The 23228-nt window shown below is 39.7% G+C and overlaps 1 protein-coding gene across 50 annotated transcripts in view; it reads right to left on the reverse strand.

Annotated features, from left to right (window-relative positions):
- The window catches only part of LOC106827877 (nuclear body protein SP140-like), a 72433-nt gene that overhangs the window by 13846 nt on the left and 35359 nt on the right, over window positions 1–23228 (reverse strand). For 20 of the 50 annotated variants that reach the window (XM_070489483.1, XM_070489464.1, XM_070489465.1 and 17 more), the window contains 8 exons: window positions 19555–19638; window positions 14464–14544; window positions 12254–12337; window positions 11753–11842; window positions 9809–9925; window positions 8912–8965; window positions 5802–5867; window positions 663–743 (listed from right to left, as the gene is read on the reverse strand). In XM_070489483.1, the coding sequence (XP_070345584.1) occupies window positions 663–743; window positions 5802–5867; window positions 8912–8965; window positions 9809–9925; window positions 11753–11842; window positions 12254–12337; window positions 14464–14544; window positions 19555–19638 (657 nt within the window). Of the gene's footprint in view, window positions 1–662; window positions 744–5801; window positions 5868–8911; window positions 8966–9808; window positions 9926–11752; window positions 11846–12253; window positions 12338–14463; window positions 14545–19554; window positions 19639–23228 lie in introns of all 50 variants that reach the window. The other 30 variants (XM_070489463.1, XM_070489462.1, XM_070489450.1 and 27 more) reach the window with 3 other exon arrangements.

Consider the following 23228-nt stretch of genomic DNA (forward strand, 5'->3'; position numbering starts at 1 on the left):
AAATATTTTCCAGACTACCCAGTCCTAAATGCTGTAAACTCTAAGCAGACTATGAACATATTAAAATAGCAAAATTAAAAGAATATTTCCTTCAATCAAACCCAAAATGGACCTATTGCTTGGTAAAATAATCCCACTTTCTGGTCTTTAGATTAAATGGTGACTGAAGGAGGGGAGGTGCTTTGAAACGGAGAAAATAATGAAGTTTTAATATTAGGCCAGAAAGGACTCTCAACTACTGGAAAGAGATTCTTACTCTTGTGACAAGGAAAAAGAAAGGCTACAAGGCTTGCCCAAGACAGGAAACTCATCTAGGGGATAGGTTTGAAAGGTCAGTGAGAATATGAACTTGCTTTCCACTTGGATTCTCCAAGCCAGCCATTTTAATAAACCAATGATATAAGGTAAAGGAATTTCCAGGAAAAGGAGATAAAACTCAGAGCAAAAAGATTTAGGCCTTGGGCAGATAAGAACTATGATATAAATACAAACAATTTATAATCGTGGCTCCAAACAAGTTTGCTTTCTAGATTCCACAGCCCTCAAATTGACTGGTAAGCTTGACTAGCAAAAAACTAATGAGGATGTATATTCCCCCAAACCTTAGCAAAATTTGTATTGACCTGCAGGGCAAAGTGGGAGTGACACAAACTTTATCTTACCCCTAGTCTTGGCAGGGTCTTGCAGATTCCTTTTCACATTCTCCCTACTTGAGACCAACTGGCCACCAACTTTTCTCTTGTCTGGGGATTGGCAGGGGAAAATATGAAGTTGAGCAAAACAGCAGATGACATGTGAGACCAAAAGCAAGTGAGGGAATGCTGGATTCAATTCTGAACTCCGTTTCACCATACACTCAGACAAGAAAGGAAGTTAGTGGGAAAGGATCTCTAGCAGGTGACCAGAGCATTCTCTACTTTTAGAAGGGACAGTCTTTAAATTACATACGAGATTTCATTGTACCTTGAAAAGAAGTGATTTAGAATTTATCTACAAACACATAAACCTAAACAAAAATATTATGATTAAATCCAAGTATTCAGAATTTGAAAATAACCATTCTTAAAATGGATGCAATCCTTTTTTTTTTCTTTCCAAACAAATCTGTACACTTTCACCAAACAGGGCAGCCATGTAATTTGGTGATAACATAATACACCTAAATTGCTGAAAATTAATAATTTTTAATTGGATTCTAAAATCTTATTATATAGAGCTACTGATTCAATCGTCAATCTTGTGGAAAATGAGGGCTCACCCTCATTGTCTAGGAGAAGGGAGTTCCTTAAACCATTACTAAATAAACAAGATTTCAGGCACCTGTTTAGAAGTAATATATATGCATTACTGGAAATTTAGAAAATAAAAATTATATGAAACATCACCTGGGGATAGCCACAATTAACTTGTTCAAAATTATCCTCCCAGGATATAACACTTGTAAATGTCTATGCATTCAACATAGGAGCACCTAAATATATAAAGAAATTATTAACAGACATAAAAGGAGAAATAGACAGTAACACAATAATAGTAGGAAACTTTAACACTTCCCTTACATCAATGGATAGAGAATCCAAACAGAAGATCAAAAAGGAAACATCAGCCTTAAATGACACATTAGAGCCAATGGACTTAGTAGATATATACAGAACATTCCATCCAAAAACCTCAGAACACACATTCTTTTCAAATGCACATGGAACAATCTCCAGGATAGATCATATATTAGGCCACAAAACAAGTCTCAATAAATTTAAGAAGACTGAAACAATGCCAACGCCTTTTTTCACCACAACTGTATAAACTAGAAATCAACTACAGGAAAAATCAGAAAAGCCACAAATATGTGGAGATTAAACAAAATGCTACTGAACAACAATTGAGTCAATGAATAAATCAAAGGAGAAATTAAAAAATACCTGGAGACAAATGAAAATGAATATACAACATGCCAAAATTTATGGGATACAGCCAAAGTGGTTCTAAGAGGGAAGTTTAGAGCAGTACAGGTCTATCTCAATGAACAGGAAAAATCTCAAATAAACAATCTAACAGTACACCTAAAGGAACAGGAGAAAGAAGAATAAACAAAGCCCAAAATCAGTAGAAGGAAGGAAATAATAAAAATCAGAGCAGAAATAAATGAAATAGAGCAGAAAAAACAATAGAAAAAAATCAGTGAAACTAAGAGCTGATTCATTGAAAAGATAAAAAAAAATTGACAAACCTTTAGCTAGACTCACCAGGAAAAAAAGAGAGATGGCTCAAATAAATAAAATCAGAAACAAAAGAGGAGAAATTACAACGGACACCTCAGAATACAAAGGATTATAAGAGAATACTATGCAAAGCTATATGCCAACAAATTGGATTATCTAGAAGAAATCGATAAATTCTTAGAATCATACAACCTTCCAAAACTGAATCAAGAAGAAATACAGAATTTGAATAGACCAATCACCAGTAAGGAGATCAAAACAGTAATCAAAAATCTCCCAAAAAATAAAAGTCCAGGACCAGACGCCTTTCCTGGTGAATTCTAGCAAACATTCAAAGAAGACTTAATACCTATCTTTCTCAAACTCTTTCAAAAAAATTCAAGAGGAGGGGAAGCTTCTTAACTCATTCTATGAAGCCAACATTACCTTGATACCAAAACCAGACAGGGACATCACAAAAAAAGAAAATTATAAGCCAATATCACTAATGAACATTGATGCAAAAATCCTCAACAAAATACGAGCAAATCGAATACAACAATACATTAAAAAGATCATACACCATGATCAAGTGGGATTTACTCCAAGGATACAGGGATGGATCAACATCCACAAATCAATCGACACCACATTAACAAAATGAAGAATAAAAATCACATGATCATCTCAATAGATGCAGAGAAAGCATTTGACAAGATACAGATCCATTTGTGATAAAAACTCCAAATAAAATAGATATAGAATGAAAGTACCTCAACATAATAAAGGCTTTATATGACAAACCCACAGCTAATGTCATTTTTAATGGAGAAAAACTAAAAGCTATCCCTCTAAGAACAGGAACCAGACAAGGAGGCCCACTTTCACCACTCTCATTTAACATAGTATTGGAAGTCGTAGCCAGAGCAATAAGGCAACAAAAAGAAATAAAAGGGATCCAAATTGGAAAGGAAGAAGTGAAACTGTCACTAATTGCAGATGACATGATTTTATGTATAGAAAAGTCTAAAGAATCCACCAAAAAACTTTTAGAAACAATAAATGAATATGGTAAAGTTGCAGGATTCAAAACCAACATACAAAAATCAGTGTTTCTAGATATTAGCAACAAAGGAGTAGAAAGAAGAGTTAAGAAGACAATCCCATTTACAATTGCAACAAAAAGAATAAAATACCTAGGAATAAACTTAATCAAAGAAGTGAAAGATCTGTACACCATAAACAATGTTGAAAGAAATTGAAGAAGACACAAAGAAATGGAAAGATAGTATGTGCTCTTGGATTGGAATAATTAACATAGTTAAATGTTCATACTTCCTAAAGCAATCTATAGACTCAATGCAATCCCTATCAAAGTTCCAATGATATTTTTCACAGAAAGAGAACAAAGAATCCTAAAATTTATATGGAGCAACAAAAGATCCCGAATAGCCAGAAGAATCCTGAGAAAAAAGAACAAAGCTGCAGGAATCACACTCCCTTATTTCAAAATATACTACAAAGCTATAATAATCAAAACAGCATGGTACTGGCACAAAAACAGACACACAGATCAATGGAACAGAACTGAGAGCCCAGAAATAAACCCACACATCTATGGACTGCTAATTTTTGACAAGGAAGCCAAGAACATAAAATGGCGAAAGAAAAGTCTCTTCAATAAATGGTGTTGGGAAAACTGGACAGCCAAAGGTGAAAGAATGAAAGTAGACCATTATCTTACAACACACACAAAAGTTAACTCAAAGTGGATTAAAGACTTGAATGTAAGACCGGAAACCATGAAACTTCTAGAAGAAAACATAGGCAGTATGAGTACGCTCTTCGACATTGGTCTTAGCAGATTTTCAAGTACCACGTCTGACCAGGCAAGGGAAACAATAGAAAAAATAAACAAGTGTGACTACATCAAACTGAAAAGCTTCTGCACAGCAAAGGAGACCATCAACAAAACGAAAAGACAATCTAACAATTGGGAGAAGATTTTGCAAACTATATATCTGATAAGGGGTTAATATCCAAAATATATAAATAACTGATACATCTCAATAACATAAAACTAACAACCCAGTTGAAAAATGGGCAAAAGATCTGAACAGACTTTTTTCCAAAGAAGATATATGGATGGCCAACAGGCACCTGAAAAGATGTTCAAAATCACTATCAGGGAAATGCAAAGCAAAACTACAATGAGATATCACCTCATTCCCATCAGAATGGCTATAATTAACAACACAGGAAACAAGTGTTGGAGAGGATGTAGAGAAAAGGGAACACTCATTCACTGCTGGTGGGCGTGCAAACTGGTGCAGCCACTATGGAAAACAGTATGGAGATTCCTCAAAAAATTAAGAATAGAAATACCATATGACCCAGCTATTCCACTGCTGAGTATTTATCCAAAGAACCTGAAAACACAAATGCATAAAGATACATGCACCTCTTTGTTCATTGCAGCATTATTCACAATAGCCAAGACTTGGAAACAACCTAGGTGCCCATCAAGGGATGAATGGATAAAGAAGATGTGCTATATGTACATAATGGAATACTACTCAGCCATAAAAAATTATGAAATCTGGCCATTTATGACAACATGGATGGACCTTGAGGGTATTATGCTAAACGAAATAAGTCAGAGGGAGAAGGTCAAATATCGTATGTTCTCACTCATAAATAGAAGATAAAAACAACAAGCAACAATTACACAGAGACAGAGGTTAGAGCAGTGGTTACCAGAAGGGAAGGGGGGAGCGAGGAGGGCCAAAGAGGTGATTAGGCTCACGTGTGTGGTGATGGATTGTAATTAGTCTTCGAGTGTTAACATGGTGTAATCTACACAGAAATCAAAATATAATGATGTACATCTGAAATTTATATAATGTTATAAACCAATGTTACTGCAATAAAAAAAATTTTTTAAAATATATCCTCCTAGCCTTTTCTCTTTGTATAGGTTACTATTTAAATAATGCTTTTTCATTACAAAAGTTGAACATGTTTAATACTTTGAATATACATTTAAAAACACAAATAAAAATATAAACATCACCAATGACCAAATATAACCACCGCACATATTTTTGTGGATGAACTGCCATTGATTTTTCTATATATCTATGTCTCTCTCTATATAGAGAAATTATGTATAAATTAAGATGTATACGTATATAAAAACATTTTTATACAAATATACATTTTATACATATATTTTTTTTTAACACAGGCACACACACACATACACATCCAGTCTGCTTTCTTCGTTTACCCTCCTTGGAACATCTTTCCAAACTACTGAAAATTTCTTGACCCAAGAAAGAATCCACATACTGAGGATGGCCATGCCTTCCTATTAGCCCTGGATCATTTAGCTCTGGACTATTACATGTATGAGAATTAAACCATTATGTTGAAGCTACTGTACTGGGGGGCCTCTTTGCTACAGCGTCTTCCTATGTCCTAAGTGACATAGTAACAAGGAAACTGTCATGGTCCTCAGGAGACCGCAGGTGGCAAGAATACAAGATGTGCTGCCTTCGCAAACTCAAAAGGTGTGACTGCTTCACTTTGCCTGCTTACCTTGTTGATGTGTGTTTCTCTGCCACTTCCTTCTATTTCTTGTCCAGGAATGCCCTTTCTTTTTTTCTTCAAAAAAAAAAAAGGACTAAAGTTAATTATTCAGAGCTGTAAATATAATTCTCAAAGCCTTATATGTCAGTAGTTTTCAAGTGTTCTTTTCAGACTTGCCCCAAGAATGGGGCAAAATTCTTAACTCCAAGTGTAGCAGTGTCAGGCTGATTATTAGAGTTGTATTTTACTCTGCATGGACCTTGGAGACTATAGGAGATGACTTTCCTTAGAAAATTTTAAAAAACAAAGTTAGAAAATAAACTCCTGCTGGTACCTCAGATGGAATGATAATTGTCGTGGTTATATATCGGTATGTTCCCTTTTCAAGTGTTTTCATGTAAATTCAAGTGTGCACTGAGGAGGCATACTCCTTATAGCTGAATAACATCATGGGTAAAATACTGTGCTGAAGTCAGGAGGCAGCCTCAACTTGGACGTCGACGGTTTTCATTAAATAATCTCTGTACTTCAGGTTGTAATACAAATCCTCTCACTTACATTTAATCTGGCACCTGGAGTTCCTGGAGGTTTCCGTGTTGTGTTTTTGCTTTCTTGGGAATGATATGAAAATGTGCGAATGTGAGAAGACCATGGCACTGGGTAAAGAGATGGTATCTTGTTATCATTCTCATGAACGTAATAGCAGCCAGCTGTTAGATTTTTTACCACCAAAAGTAAAGCCCCAATCCATGGAGGGAGGCCTTGTGACTCTCCCACTTGAGATTCCCATTTTGAGGTGGGTCAACTGAGACTTGAGGACATACAAAGCAGAGAGGGTCTAAAAGCTTTTCTCTTCAAACAGAAATGCTATATTCACAAATGCAGGGACATGGTGCTATTGGCACCTTGGTTTTTTATTCCCATTCACAGCCTGGAGCAAACCTCAGCCTCAGTGCGGTCCTCAGTTCACCAAGATTCCCCTGGTGGCAGGGGCCTGGTGCCCTAGTTTTTGGCTAAGTTGACAACCGATGTCCACTGGGCTCCTGTGGCTGCTCAGCCTTAGAGCCAGCTTTGCAGAACAGAAAGTGGATGTGGTCACTCCTCCGGTCAGCAGAAGTCAGACAGCTGGGCTTCTGTACATGGCCTAGATGCTTGGTCTGCCACATGGAAAAGGACAGACTGGCAGATTAAAGAGACCCTACCTCTGGGGCCGTGACTGTAGAAGTGAACTGTGGTGCTGACTGACTGGTCTGGGCCCCTCATGGAAACTCCTGCATAAGTGCCTGCTTTTGGCTGATGGAGGCTGATGCCATGATTCTGATGCAGGGCTATGGCTACCCTTTTTGGAGGCAGTAGGGGATAATTTCTTTACATTTTCCAGCTTCTGAAGGCTGCCCACATTTCTTGGCTCATTGTCCCCCATGTTCACCTTCAAAGCCAGCTGCATTGTGTCTCTCTGATGATAATTCCATAGTCACATGTCCCTCTCTCCACAACAAGAAAAGTTTTCTGATTTTAAGGACCAGAGTGATTTGATTGCAGCTACCCAGATAATACAGGATAATCTTCCCATCTCAATATTCTTAACTTAACCACATCTTCATAGTCTCTTTTGCCCAATAAAGTGATAGATTACAGGTTCCAGGGACTAGAACACGGACATCTCTGTTTCTGCAGGCATAAACTTCTCAAGAATCATAGAGTTCTCCCATGTATGTGAGATTTACTTCATTAGAAAAGAGGTTCCTTCACAGATCTTTCCTGTGTAATTATATACCTATTTTTTACTTCTGCTGTGCTGGCTGAGGGAATCTAGAGTCACACACTTAATCTCTCCAAATAACCTTTTATGTGACCTTTAGCTACTTCTCAAAAAGTCGTACAGCCACAGTCTTGGTCCCTTCTACAGAGCACAGTTTCCTGATAGTAAATCTCCTAATTTTAGCACCTTTCGCAACCTGGAAATGCTGAGAATTTTCCAAATCATCAAGTCCTGATTCTTTTTGTTTAGCAATTCTTACCTCAATTTCCCTCTTTCTGCTCACATTTTACCATAAGCAATAAAATAAAACCAGCTGCACCTTTGTCACTTTGCTTAGAAATCTCCTCAGCTACATATCCAGAAAGTTCTGCTTTCTACCTATCTGCAGGATAGAATTTTGCTAAGCCTTCTGTCTCTATCTAATAAGGATCCCCTTTCCTCCAGTTTTCAAAAGCATGTTCCTTATTTCCTTCTGAGCCCTTACCACTGACACCTTTAATGTCCATATTTCTACTAACAGTCTGTTCTGCATGATTTACGTCTTCTCTAAGACAATATAGGTTTTCTCTACCATGTTCTTCACTTCTGAGTCCTCACTAGCAGAGCCTTTGGCACCATATTTCTATTAACACTGCTCAAGGCCCTGTAGACATTTTCTATCATTTTACTTAAAATTCTTTCCATTGCCCATTTCCCACCGCCCATTGCCCAATTCCAAAATCACTTTCAAATTTTAGGAATGTGCTATAGCTGCATCCTACTTCTGATAACCAAAATCTATATTACTCTCCTATTGCTGCCATAACAAGTGATCACAAATTTTGTGGCTTAAAACAATGCAAATTTATTATCTTACAGTTTCGTTGGTCAGAAGTCTGACAAGGGTCACTCTGGGCTAAAATGAAGGTGTCAGAAGGTCTTCATTCCTTTCTTCAGGCTATGAAGGAGAATCTGTTTCCCTGACTTTTCCAACTTCTACAGGTCTATTTTCTTGTTCCTTTCCTTCATCTTTAGAGCCAGTAATATTGCGTCTCTCTGTTATTATCTTCCACAGTCACTTCCCCTCTCTCCACAGCCAGGGACAGTTCTCCACTTTTTAAGGCCCACTTGATTATGTTGAGTACACCCAGATATCCAGGATAATCTCCCCTTTCAAGGTCCCTGGCTTAATTATATCTGTAAAATCCCTTTTCCCAAGTAAGATAACGCATCACAGGTTCCAGATATTAGGATATGGACATCTTTGAGAGGCCATCATATTGTTATTACTTATTATTGTAGATAATGATAATGAAACTCTGGCATTAAAAATCTTATTTTTAACACCAAAAGCAAGTAAAATCTTATGCACTCTTACTTCTTTTCCTCTTGGGTTTTCCCAAACTAGAGTTGTTTCCAATATCCACAGTATCTAGAAAATGACAGGTAAAGGTGAGGAAACATAAATGAACAGAAGTTACAAATCTTAGGATAATATTGCAGAAGGCTTCAGTTTATAAAGAGGTTTAGGTTATCATTTCTCTGTTCCTTGTAAAGGAACTAAAGGCTTACCGAACTGAGAGGTAGGAGTCCAGGATGGGCCCTGGGTCTTCCTTTATTCCTCAATAGGACTTTGAAAAACACTCTTAAATACCTATGCACTTTAGTTTACTCAGGCCCAGGGACAGTTATCCTATCCTGCCTAGGTCTGAAAATTTTTTATGAGAATTAAATTAGATCCTATGTGCAAAAGTCTACAAGAAATCACTATATAAACCAGTGACATGCTGGAGGGCATCCACCAAAAATATGTACTGGGTTAAGAATAATTGATCTGAAGTCTTTCCTCCGAACAATTAAGGGGCAGAATCAGTTGTCTTTTGAGGCTTTTCTACAGTTGTGACAAAATGACACCATTATCCACTAGTAGAAGTACACTTGGCTTTCCTGGGTTCCACTGAAGATTGGGTGTGACAGGGATGAAAATCACTGTATAAATACAAGACTTTACTATTGATATACTAGTGTAATGAACAAATAGTGCCATCTTTAAGAGTGCATTTCTACTACATCATCCATATATAATCAACAAAGCCCAGCCTATAAACATAACTTTATAATGATCTCTTGCCCTACTGCTCTTCTAAAAGAGTCAGCTCAAGCAAATGCAGAGAACAGGACAGTGGGATGGACTGGACCCCCTTCCACCATCCTACCAAGATATTTGGTACCCATGGAGCCACTCCCATCCCATGACCCTCAGAGGCTGCCTTACCCATTGTGTCACGTCCCTGGCTACTTCCAACCCTTGATTCCAGATCTCCTGGCACATCTTTTGAGAAGCACATAACACAGGAACATTTCTCATTTCCACGTGCTGGTGGCTCTGCTCCTGGGCCAAAATCATGATTTATGAAGACTTTTCATTTGTCCCAATGATCCTCTTTTCTGTACCCTTGTTGATCCCCCTTTATCTACTTCTTTCTCTGAAATCTTCCATTAATTCTTCCTCTATCTGACTCTTCCTTTAAATCTCCCTTTTTCCCTCTCTGGTCTTTTTCTCTTTATCAGAACTCTGTTTCTGCTTTAATTATTTTTTAAGTCATAATTATCTTGTCCATCACTGGGTAGTAGGCTAGAAGTAAGCTCTTCTGATTCTCCTTCTCTATGCATTTGGAGAGCTTCTAGTTCATTCGATACTAAAGAGAAACAAGAAAATTACTGTCCATGGATCCAAAGACAGTGATTAGAGAAGAGTTCCCAGTGCTCTCATGCTGCACACTGATATTCTGAGCTAAGATACACTGCTTTCGGGGAAAAAATACACCAGCTCCAATAATCACACCTGAGATCTCACAGAGCCATGCTTTTCTTATCTTTTGCATCTCATTCTGCTTTCTCTACTTTTATTTTTCCACTTGTAGCCCTAAGAATAAAATAAAAAGATCTTATCGTTCCAGGAAAAAACTAACGGTTCTTTGAAAATTGTAAAAAGTAACAACCAGAACCAGTTTTAAACGCATCTCAATTGGCCAATGACTACTTACATCACTAACCACATTTAAAGCCAGCCAATCAGTGGCAGCCTTACACTTCTGAAAATCAGCCAATCAGTAAGAGCCACACTCCAGAAAGCCCGTGTCTATGGCTAAATGCTAACCTATTCACAAATACTTCTGTTTCTGAAAGTCTGCAGGTCCTGAAGTATAAGCTTTCCAAAGCTCTATGTAAAAGCAGTAATTTCCTCTTTTAAAGAAACTGTGTCCTATAAGTATTGCCTCCTCCCACCACGTGCCTTGCTTAGCAAGCAATAAATCCTTCTTTTAGCTTCAGATATTGCATGATGGTCTACCCCTTCAAAAATGGAGTTCCCACCGAGATCATCTTGAAGACTCTTGCTTAAGAGTGTCCTGTAGGACCCTTGGACCAACAGGTGTAAATCACGGGCCTCTTGTGCCCAACTCAGACTGTCTTCCTGATCCACTGCCAAGTGAATCTGTTGCAACAACAACTTGAGCTCTGACTTGTTTCACTGAGCTCTTATTTCTGAATTCATCTTACTATCTAAAGATGCATACACAATTAGATACAAAATAGTTAGACATTTTGGTTTGGAGGTGCAGCATTTAGCAAATACTCTGTTAATGTGTTTATTCACTTCACTACTTCATTTACTCTCACTGTTCTTTTTTCTATTTTTAAAAAGTCTTGTCTCACGTGTGTTTGTTTGTTCCTGACTTTCCTGTGTTTCTTGAAAGTTATAAGAAAGTGATCCAAAGCAAATAGATAGAGGCATAGACCTCATAAGTCCCCTATCCAAGCCAGCCCTAAAGACTATTTCATGGAGGAGGATCCATTAAACAGGAGCCTGGATTGTTGCACCGATCATCACATTCTCCCTTGCACTTTCACCCTTATCCTTATAACTTTAGCTTTTCTATGTACTGGCTTAATGTTCAAAACCTCTGATAGCCCCATAGTGTTCTCTTTACTACTAGTAACAGCTTTCCTGGACTAACTTCATTTAGGATGATCACCACCCTAACTTTGTAATTCAGCTCTTCCAAAATATTTCTTGTGTAGCAGTCTCCCTGAATTTTCCCAAAGGGCCAAGATAAATGTGAAAAATTATATGTGAGAATTAACTGGACCTTTCATTGTAGAATATGCTCAGAATAAAATCCATCAAGAAACAGCCTGCAGCCAAGACAATCCTTACCTCCCTTATCTGGTCCACTTTCTGGTGGTGGGCTCAAGGCTTCCTGGAGCTCTTCTTCATCACACATTTCTGAACAGGCACTGTTGCCTTCTGCTGAATAGAATGAAATCCCTTAGAGGATCTAATGTATGACCAATGGAAACCATAGTAGGAAAACCCACCTCAAGACAACCAGGAAGACCAAGGTGGCTCAAGTATCTCCTAGTTGGGAATGTCCCTGCCCTCAGACCCTCCTGCCTTTGAGTTCACCTGACCTGGAGGTTAACATGGCTCCTGTCACTATCACCAAAGACTGAGAACAGACAACCCATCTCACTTGCCTCCCGTACACCTAATACTCTCTCTACTCTTGATCCTTTCCACTTGGCTTTACACATTTCTTCTGTATGGGTATTTGAAGGGGAGCAGGGGACAAGGGAAGAAAAAAGGGGGAGATTCTCCTCCCTATAGACAGGAAAACAAAGATTCAACTAGTTAAATGGGAATTGAAATCACAATTACCTTCTCCATCACATAGTAGTTGGCTGGGCACCTCCTCTGGTTCTTCTTCATTGGTCCTTTGGGGAGCTTCAGGATCACAGGACACTGAAGAGAAACAAGGAAATGAGCTGAGCCAGGCTGTTCAGAGCACAGGTGAGCTGCTTTTGGGAAAATGGACATCTGCTCTAAGGACCGCACCTGAGATCCAATTGAGCCCTGCTCTGCCTGTTTCCATCTCATTCACCTGGCTCTCCTGCTCTCTGCTTCTCAGTTTCCTATCTGTAGCTCTGCCTCCGAACATTTCTGCTTCTGCACTCGGAGAGTATTTGTGTATTTTTCATTTTGTGGGCTCTGCTCCCCCTGACTTCTCCTATCTCTTTGCTTTTCTATCTTTTTTTCCTCAAAGATGATCTTTTTAAAAATTTATTTATTGTTTTTTTATTGAGGTCACATTGGTTTACAACACTATATAAATTTCAGGTGTATATCATTATATTGCAACTTCTGTATAGACTACATCACATTCACCCCAAAAGTCTAGTTGCCATCCGTCACCATACAAATGTCCCCCTTTACCCCTTTTGCCCACTCCCCAACTCCCTTCCCCTCTGGTAACCACCAATATGTTCTCTGCATCTACGTGTGTGCTTGTTGTTGTTTTTAATCTTCTATATAAGAATGAAATCATATGGTATTTGGCTTTCTCCATCTGACTTATTTCACTTAGCATAATACCCTCAAGGTCTATCCATGTTGTTGCAAATGACATGATTTCATCTTTTTTATGGCTGAGTAGTATTCCATTGTATATATATACCACATCTTCTTTATCCATTCATCTGTTGAGGGGCACTTAGGTTGTGTCCAAGTCTTGGCTATTGCAAATAAAGTTTCAATGAACATAGAGGTGAATATATCTTTTTGAGTTAGAGTTTTCATGTTCTTTTATAAACACCCAGAAGTAGAATAGCTGGCTCATGTGGTAGTTCTACTTTTTAATTTTTTGAGGAATCCCCTTACTGTTTTCCATAGTGGCTGTACAAATTTACATTCCCACCAGTAGCATATGAGGGTTCCCTTTATTCCACATCCCCTCCAATACTTGCTATTTCTTGTCTTTTTAATAATGGTCATTCTGATGGGTGTGAGGTAATATCTCATTGTGGTTTTGAGTTGTATTTCCCTAATGATTAGTGATGTTGAACATCTTTGCATGAGCCTGTTGGCCATCCGTATATCTTCTTTGGAAATATGTCTCTTCAGATACTCTTCCCATTTTTGAATCAGGTTATTTGTTTGCTTGTTGTTGAGTTGAATGAGCTCTTTACGTATTGCGGATATTAACTCCTTATGGGATATATGATTTGCAGATATCAAATGATGGTGGTCTTGATTTCTTTTCTCCTTATTCTCTCTAGCTCTGTCCCTCCAAGTCTCTCCAATCCCTCTAGCAGGATCCATTCCTTCTCTCATTGTCTCTCTTGATTTCTTCCCTTTCCTGCTGGCATTCTTTATTTGTGAAGCGGAAGCTTATCTGCATCAGGCCCTGTTCTATTTCCCTTGGAAGCCTGAAGGTCTCCCTTTGGGCTCTGACTGCATGACCACATCGGCCTCCTACTAACCTCACATAGCTATCACCTGCAATGAGATGCTCAGGACATGGGCCTCTGCTCTTCCTCCTATTTTGATCTCAGGAAAAAACAAGTATCCTTTTTCCTGTGCTTCTATTTCCTTATCTCTAAGGAGAGATAATAACAGTTTTCCTGGATAAGTCCTAAAGTTTTGTGAGGGAGCCTCACTCACCAAAGTTCTTTGAAAAGAAAAAAGTGCCATATAATCCAATAACCTGATGACCAACATGTGACAAAAACTATAATTTGGGCTTGAGAGTTGTTGATCTGTCCTTCTGACAAGTAGATCTCAGAACCATGTTTCTTTTGAACCTATCCAAGATTATGAGAATATAATAATGTTATTACTAAGCACTAGATAAGTATCTTTTATTCTTTATAGAAAATAAGAGGTGGGCAGGAGTTAAGATCACAATATTGAGTCTTTAGTATAAATAAGCATAAAGACTAAAAGAAAAAAGATGCTCTTTTCTTGGCATTTATCTACTACAACACAAAGAGGGAACAAGTTTATTCTAAGAATAAGGGTCATGCTGTTCAGCTCTGAATACAGCTGCCTGACACCCTGCAGCCCAGCACTGGCAATCCCCCCTTCCTTACCTGGCCCACATCTTGGTGGGGAGCTTGAGGCTGCCCGGGGTTCTTCTGCATCACAGGTCTCTGAACAGGCATTGCTGTCCTCTGCAGAAAGGAATGAAATCCATTGGAGGTCTCAGCATACAACCAAGGGAACATCATGGCAAGAAAACTCCTACTGAAGACATGGGAAGCTGAAGTATCTCCTTAGATGGGACTGTGCCTGTCCCAGACCATCTTGGTCTGCCCTTTGGGTTCACCTGGCCTCCAGGATGACTCACTCCTATCATTGTCACCAGAGGCTGAGAACCATCCACCATCTCCCCCTTTCTCCATAGGTCTAATTCTCTCTTTACTTCTTCACCTTCCCCGTTGGCTCTGCACGTTTTTTCTGTCTCTGCCCTTGTTTCCTGCTGCCAGTATCTCCAGATGCTTCTCTTTGTTTTGATGTGTTTTTATCTCCTCTGCTCCTGTCTCTTTTTCTCTTGCACCCTTGACACTGCTCTTTATCTGTTTTCCCCATCTCACTTATTTCCTTCCTGCTCCCTCTCTCATACTGGGTGTCAGGAGAGACATCTCTGAAATAGTATAACATACCCTGATCAGGGAATGGGTTAAGGAGCAGAGTGGGCCAAGGCAACACCACCAAATACAGGGAAAAGCTGCTCAAAGGCCCACATATAAAAGAAAGATCAGAACATTGCAATCACTGAAAATATTTACACTATCGTCAGAGATGAGGCAGAAGAAATGGCCTGGGGCCCCATGGTGAACAGAAGGCACAGAAAGCCACAGGAAAAGTAACTGATTTAATCCTAAGGCAATAAAGATTACCACCACTTTTAAGTGGGTAAGTAATATAATCTGATTTACATCTTGGAAACAACAATTGTACTCAAGTGAAGAAAATGAGTAGGATGCGAGCAACAGAAAATGGGACATTCATGCCCTTTGACTGAAAATGAGTAAACTCAAGAAGGAAGAATTTCCAGTTTCATGGAAGAAGATATTGGTTCCAATTTTGGAAGTGTCAGTTCCTGAAAGGCATGGAGAAGTTCTTGGGATAAATGTCTTCAGTACACAGGTGGATGACCTGGGAAGACAGGTCTGCCTAGCAGGCATGCACTTGAGATTCACTCGTCACCTGAGAGTAGATGAGACTGCCCAGGGAGAGGAGTATTACTCTTGGAGTATGTTATGGGCACCTCTCTCTACTGGGGACACCTTAATCTGAAAACTCACTCCTGAGATAAACCCGTTTTGCTGGAAGATGCTCCAGTCTAGTGACTTGTGCTTCAGCATTACAGGATCCCAACTTTCTTCTCTCTTTCCTATACAGCAGTTGTCACGCTTTACTGATCTTTGAATTATTTTGATATAACTCTTTCTCTACATAATTTCCTTCAACGCTTTTTTTTTTGGTATTTATTTGCCTCTCTATATAATTTCTCTAATTTTTATCTCTGTATCTCATTTCTTATTGAGGTTATCCCTTTTCGACATTGCCTCTCACTTTCTCCTTTTCTATCTCTGCTCCTCTGGGTCTTATCCTTCTGGGTGCCTACAAAATTTCCATTATTTTATATATATTCCTCATTCTCACAGATCCCTTCTCCCAAAGTGACAAAAGTTCTTCCGTTTTCACATGGACCACCACCCCAGAGAGCCTTCCCTCATCAGCTCTACCTTAACAGTCTCCCATGTGAACTTTCTAAATTGTAAGCCTATCAATCAATTCACAAAGCTTATTTCCGTGTTCCTGCTACTTAAGGAAGTAGGCTGAAAATAATCGCCTTGCCTCACTTTCCATAACCTGCTGATGTTTGAATTTTTGTGTGCCTTTATAAATTCACCCAGGCACTCTGCTTTCATGCCCCAGCTGCCTTTGGCATATTCTGTTTCCCTACCTTCTCCATGCACAGATACTTTCTCTGCTCAGGAGCTCAGCTCATTTTTATCCTTTGTCTCTCTCACAGGTTCAAAAAAATCAAAACAAAAGACGGACACAATTCTATTTGTATGGGTGTGAATATGAAGAAGAGAATGGTAGGACAGGAGAAGAGGGAGATTTTTTTTTTCCCCATGCTGACCAGAAAACAAAGATTTATTGAGGTTGTTGGGAATTTAAATCATAATTACCTTTTCTCTCAGCTGGCAGTAGGCTGAACACCTTCTCTGGTTCTCCTTTGTGAGTCATGTGGGGAGATTTGGGATCACAGGTCATGGCAGAGAAACAAGGAAATGATGGACCACAGAGGGTGATCAGAAACAGACCTGAGCGTGCTCATGCCAACCACAATGGGAAAGCGATATGTCTGCTGCAAGCACTGTCCCTGGGACCCACACCAACTGTTCTGCTTTTTTCCCATCTTGTTGCCCCTCATTCTCCTTCTCTCTACTTCTCAGTGTCCTACCTACAGTTCAGCCTCCACACACTTCTTTTGTTTCCTAGTTGTGCATCTCTTTAACTGTCTGAACTTCTCTCCCCCAGCTTTTCCTGTCTCTTGTTTTTAGGTCTTGTTTTTGGTTTTGTTTTGTTTTGTTTTTTCAGTGACACTGTATCTCTTTTCTCTTACTATCTTTCCTAGCTCTTTTAGTCTAGATCTCTTGTAGCCCAAGTGCTTGGGTCCATGCCTATGTGCTCTGTCTCTCAGTAGTCTCCGTTCCCTCCCCACTAATATTATTTGTTTTCCTTTCTTAAAGTCTTATATTGGATCCTGGTTCACCCCCTGGGAACCTGCAGAACTTCTTGGGCTTCCTCTTCATCTTCTGGCCACATGACCCTGCTGTGACTGCCAGCTGGCCTCACACAACCGTCACGCTCAGCAACACACCCAGGATGTGCTTCCTCTTCAAATTTGCTACTTTGCCCTTGCAAAAATAATCTGCCTTCGTTTTTGTCTTTATCTCCCCATCCATAAAAGAGGTTACAACAGTTAGCATGCCTGTATCTTAAGGTTTTGTGAAGTAAAAGGATCTCTTGACAATCCAATAATCTGATGGAGACTGTCAGAAACCTTGCACATCTTGTCGCCCATCCCTTGTTCTCTTTCTCATTTTCACCCTTTCCATGTGTCTCTACTTGTTCTGTTTCTACCCATGTAGCTTTCTGTTGGAATCTCCTGATTTGTTTCTTTTCCCATGTCTATTCCCACCCCCCTTTTCTCCCACCTGCTTCCTTGATGCTTTGCTTTACGTCCTCTCCCTGTCTCTGGTCCTGTTGCTTTCTAGAGCTGGCGCTCTGGAAAAGTATGTAATTTCCACATGTTTCACCAGATTAGTGAGCAAAATGGAGAGCAGAGTGAGCCAAGAAAGCTGTTCCAAGCATGGGGTTAAGCACGTGCAGAAGTTTAGATGAGAAAGAATAATCAAAAAATTAAAATTACTGCAAAGTTTTATGCAGATTTTGAATTAATTGCAGGAGAGGCAGACATGAGGCTGGAGCCATGGGAAGGAAAATGGATTTAATCCTTATGACAACAAGATGTTCTTGATTTAAGGTAGAAAAGTAAGATAAGCTAGCTAGCTTGCATTTTCAAAGAGTCATCTAGTTGAGTTAGAGGATGTGATGGGAGTTAACGGATGTGATGGGAGCGTGATTAAGGGAAGATATGAGACTAGAGGCTGTTGCTTTAGTTCCAGAGAAAAGAGATATTTGTATACAGTTTTTGTGTTGGGTGTGGAAAGGAATGGACAGGTGGAGACAAGTTAAAGGTATAGTTGACTAAAACAGATGATATATGAGGTGTGTGAGTTGAGGCGGGGGATGAGTCACTGATGACTCCCAGGTTTCTGCTTGAAGAATGGAACAATAGTGTTCTACACTCAGATAGGGAACATCAGGGAAGAAGGCAGATATGGAGTCAACAAAGATGGCTTCTGAAATTGTGGAAGTGTCTCATATTGAGGTTCCTGAAAAACGCCCAGATGGAGATGGCTTTCAGATCCCTGCACAAACTTATTCAGGCACTCAGGTGAATGAGCTTAGAAGACAAGTGGGCCAGAGATAGGAACTTTGGGATTATTAAGTTATAGATGGGTGTAGACAAGAATGGCTGGGGGAAGTCCCATTGCCTCTAAATATATTACCAAAAAGTGCCACTTTGAGACTTGAGGACACCATAATCTGACAACTCACTGCTACCATGTTCCACTCCTAGTGCCAGAAGTTGCCTCTGTGCACCAACTCTTCTCTTAATTCCCACAATATCCAAACTGACTTTATCCCTTGTACTCAGTGTCCCTACTCTATTGACTTTTTGTTCGTTCTCCTTTATTTTTTTCTCTAGGTATAACTTTATGCCCCTACCCACTCTTTCCATTCCTTAGCATTTCCCTCTCTGAGTTTCTCTCTTAAATCATGTACTCTACCTTTTTAATTCTACAACTTGTTTGATTATTGAGCTTATCTCATTTCTGTGGTTCTCGTTTCCCTGCTTCTATCTGTTCTATTTCTTAACTTTCTGTTTCTAATTTTTCAACCTAAAATTTAAATCTAAAAATTTAAACTTCAGCCTTTCCGTATATTTTGTTCATCTCACATATTTCTTCTCCCATATCATTAAGATTCTTGTCTTTGCCATTGACAAATGAGCTGTGATCCTTCCCAAAGCCAGATCCATTTCAAAAGTCCTTCACACAAGTTTTCTATATTGCAATTACACTCATTATGCCTATGTTTCTGGCACAATCTCGGGGAAAGTAGATTGAAAATTATTTCTCCTTCTTAATAACACATACGAACCTGGTAATATTTGGATTCAAATTTTATTTAGGTGAAATTGAGAGTCCACTCCAGTCTCTCTTCATTTAATAACTCCATCAATATTTTTCATTCTCCCTCTCTTTGCCTATATCCAGGAAACTTCAACCAGTCTGAGCTCATCCTTCCTTCACTGCTTCTGTCTCTCGAGAAAAGCAACCAGAAGCTGGGCATAGTCTGTCTATCTGTGTATATGAGTGTGGTTGGATGGACTGATGGATGGGTGTACAGATGGATGGATGGGTGGGTGGTGGGTGGGGCAACAGGAAGGGAGATGGAAGAATAGGTGTTTCTCTGTATTGATAGAAAAATAAAGCTTTAATTAGATAATCTATCATTTAAATCCTAATTACCTTCTCCATCATAAGGTAGTAAACTGGGCATTTCTTCTGATTCTTCTCCTTCATCCATTTGTAGATTTACAAGTTCACAGGACACTGAAGAGAGAAACAGGAACATGAGGGACAATTGAGAATGACCTAGAGTCTACCTGGATGTGGTCAATATTCAGAGTACAGCCAAGCTCTGATGTTCAGAGTGCAGGAGAACTGCTCCTGGGGAATAAAAGTAGGTTTGCATCAACCGAGCTTTGCTCTGCCCCATTCAGCACCTTGCTAGGCCCTTTCCCCTCCTCCTTCTCTCTCCTTCTGTTTTTTCCCTCCCTCTAAGCCTGTTTCCACGCATTTCTGCTTCTGTACCGTGAAGCTATTCGGGAATCTCTTTGACTGTGACATTCTCTCCCTGACTTCTACCATCTCTTTGTACTTCTGTCGTCTTCTTCCTCCATGATGTTCTTTACCTCTTTGCTCCATTCTTTTAACTCACTTCCTTTTTGTCTTTCATGTACATAGTATTTCATTATTCCTATGGAATCCCTGGGAAGCAAGTTTAAAATTCTCTCTCTCTTCGCAAATCCCAACTTGGTAGTATTTAGGTTCCATGCACATTTAGACAAAATTGGGCCCCCTTAGGCAACTCCATTTGGTACCTCAATATACATTTTATATTCTGTGCCCTTAAATTCTCCATGGAGGAGCTCCTCCATTAAGGTGCTTAGCCCTCTTTTTCCCCCTTGCCTCCCACACACTTGGGAAAAGTAACTGGAAGCTGAGAAAAAGTGTGTGCTTATGTTGGGAGGAAGGAAGGGAAATGTCCTTTGCATACAGACAGGCAAACAAATTTAATGAGGTAACTCATCATTTAAATCATAATTACCTTCCCCATCACCTGGTAGCAGTTTGGGTATCTCTTCAGCATCACTTCCATTAGTGCTTTGGAGAGCTTTGTGCTCCCAGTAAACTAAAGAGAAACATGGAAATGACCAACCAGACATGGTGGTGAGGAAACAGACCTCAGGGTGCTCATGCTGAGTTCTGGTGTTCAGCACTTGGGTGAGCTTCTCCTTGGGAAAAAGATACAGTTGCTCCAAGGACTTCACCTAAGATTCACCAGAGCCGGGCTCTGCCTCTTTTCCTTCTTGTTCTTCCTCAGTCACATCCTTTCTCCTTTTCTGACCCCAAACACTATTGCTTCTATGCTGAAAGATCGTATGTCTCTCTGACTCTCTGGCTTCCCTCTCTGTCCTTTTCTTCTTCATTGGTCTTCCATGCTCTTTATCACTTTTCCTACTTGTGGCTCAGTTTTTCTTTCTATCTCTTTTCTAGATCTCTTGCATCCCACATGGCAAGTCTCAATCCTACCATCTCTTTGTGCTTTCCCCTGCTCCTGCCACCAAAATATATTTGCTGGATGAGAATCTCCTTACACTGAGCCCTGATCCACTCCCCTGGGTGTAGACCTCCTGGGGTCTCCTGTGTGAATTCTGCCCAGGTGTCCCTGGCCCTAACCCTCTGCCAGCCCCTCATGGCCATCATCGCAGTGAGTCATCAAGAATGCTGCTCGATTCACTTGCTTGGCTAATTTGACCTAGTCAAAGACCCTTATACATTTCAGTGCTTCTATTTCTTTATAAAATAGGAAAAAGCAACAGTTTATCCATCTGAATTCATAAGTTTGTAGAGATAAAATGACATCTTGTTTGCCAAAATTCTTTTCTTTGAATTTTCTTTGAACAATAACAGTAACGTAATGAAAAACATTTGATAAAAATTCGAATCTAGATTTCAGAGCAGCTGATCTCCAGGACCATGTTTCTTTTGGGGCTTTCCAAAGTTAGGCACAAAATAATAACATTATTTTTTTTTAAAAAAAAGAATGAAACAGTTTTCATTCTCTAGAGGAAATAAAGTAGGGTAGGTATAAATTCAAGTCTTTGAGATTAATAGGTATGAAAGACATCACCTTTCTTTAGCATATTTCTACTGGAGTATGCACTTAGGAACATTTATGTGACTCATGGATTACAGGACACGTTGGATCCTTTGAATGTGGAGGATGAGTGGAGTAAAACATAGGAAACATCAGCTCTGAATTTAGCCACCTGACACCCTGCAGCCCAGGGCTGGCCATCCTCACTTCCTTACCTGGACCATGTCTCGGTAGGGAGCTCAAGGCTTCCTGAGGCTCTTCTCTATCACAGATTTCATAACAGCCCTTTCTGTCCTCTACTGAAAGGAATGAAATCCCTCAAATATCTCAATTTATGACCAAGAAGGAAGCACAGATAGAAAATAGTAAGAAAACAAAGAAAGCCTGAGAAACTGGAATGCCCCACTCCTCAAAACAACCTCATCTGAAAGTTAACTTTGCTTCAACAGCCTTCACTACAGGCTGAGAATAATTCATCCATCATGGGGAATCTTCCTTTTCTTACACCTTGTTCTCTTTCTCCTTTTTCCCTTTCCATTTGATTCTGTACATTTGAGCCGTCTCTGCCTCTGTTTCTTTGTGCTGGTGTCTCTTGGAGCTTCTCTTTCTCTTGGTGTGCTTCTCTCTTCTTATCAGTTCCCACAACTTTTTCTCTTGCTTTCTCTAATGCTGCTCTTTCTTTCCTATTCTTTGTCTATCAATTGGTCCTTTCTAGCTTTTTCTAAAGAAAGGCCTTCCTGAGACAGTATCTTTTAAAGAGGGCTTAACCAAATCGGAGAAGGGTAAGTGGAGAGTAGTGGAACATAGAGACAGTTCTGAATTAGGCAGAAAGTATATGAAAAGGCTCAGATATGAAAGAGAGATTTAACAATTAAAATTATTGGGAAAGAAAGTTTATTCTATCTTGAAGTAATAGTGTAGGAGGCAGGTGATGAGGCTGGGAAATAGATAGGTGGTGTATTGTGGATGACAGTGGATGCCTCTAAAAGAAATATTTATTTAATCCTGAGTGTAGTAAGAAGCTAAGTAGGGGGCCGGCCCGATGGCACAGCAGTTAAGTGTGCCCGTTTCACTTCGGCGGCCTGGGGTTCGCCAGTTCGGATCCTGGGTGCGGACATGGCACCGCTTGGCATGCCATGCTGTGGTAGGCATCCCACATATAAAGTAGAGGAAGATGGGCACGGATGTTAGCTCAGGGCCAGTCTTCCTCAGCAAAAAGAGGAAGACTGGCAGCATATGTTAGCTCAGGGCTAATCTTCCTCAAAAAAAAAAGAAGCAGCAGCTAAGTAGGAAAGTAATACAGTCTAATTTTCTTTTCAGATGCCTCATCTAGTTGAAATGCAAACAATGTAGTTGATGGGAGCAAGATTAGAGGGAGTAGCTGAGCAGAAGGCTGTTGCTCCGAGAACCGTCATAGTGACAGAGAGCTGGATAGGAGATTTGGCCCTGGGGATGTGACAGATTGACAGGTGGGAGATATTCTGAAGGAGAAATGACTATGTACCATGAGTAACTGGCATATATTTGAGGGCAAGATGAGTCATAGATGACTCCTAGGTTTCCAACTTGAAAAACCATGGGTCAATAGTGATCTATCACTGAGGGAAAGAATGAGGAGAGGTTAGATCCAGCTTGAGCAATGAAGATGCTGCTTTCAGTTCTGGAAGTGCCGAGTTTAAGGTTCTTGAAAGGATTCAAGTGTAGATATCTATCAGACCCATGGTCTTCAGGTTCATGGATAAATGGACTCTGAAGATAA

Source organism: Equus asinus, chromosome 19 (genome assembly GCF_041296235.1).
Source record: "Equus asinus isolate D_3611 breed Donkey chromosome 19, EquAss-T2T_v2, whole genome shotgun sequence".
In the NCBI taxonomy this organism is placed as follows: domain Eukaryota; kingdom Metazoa; phylum Chordata; class Mammalia; order Perissodactyla; family Equidae; genus Equus; species Equus asinus.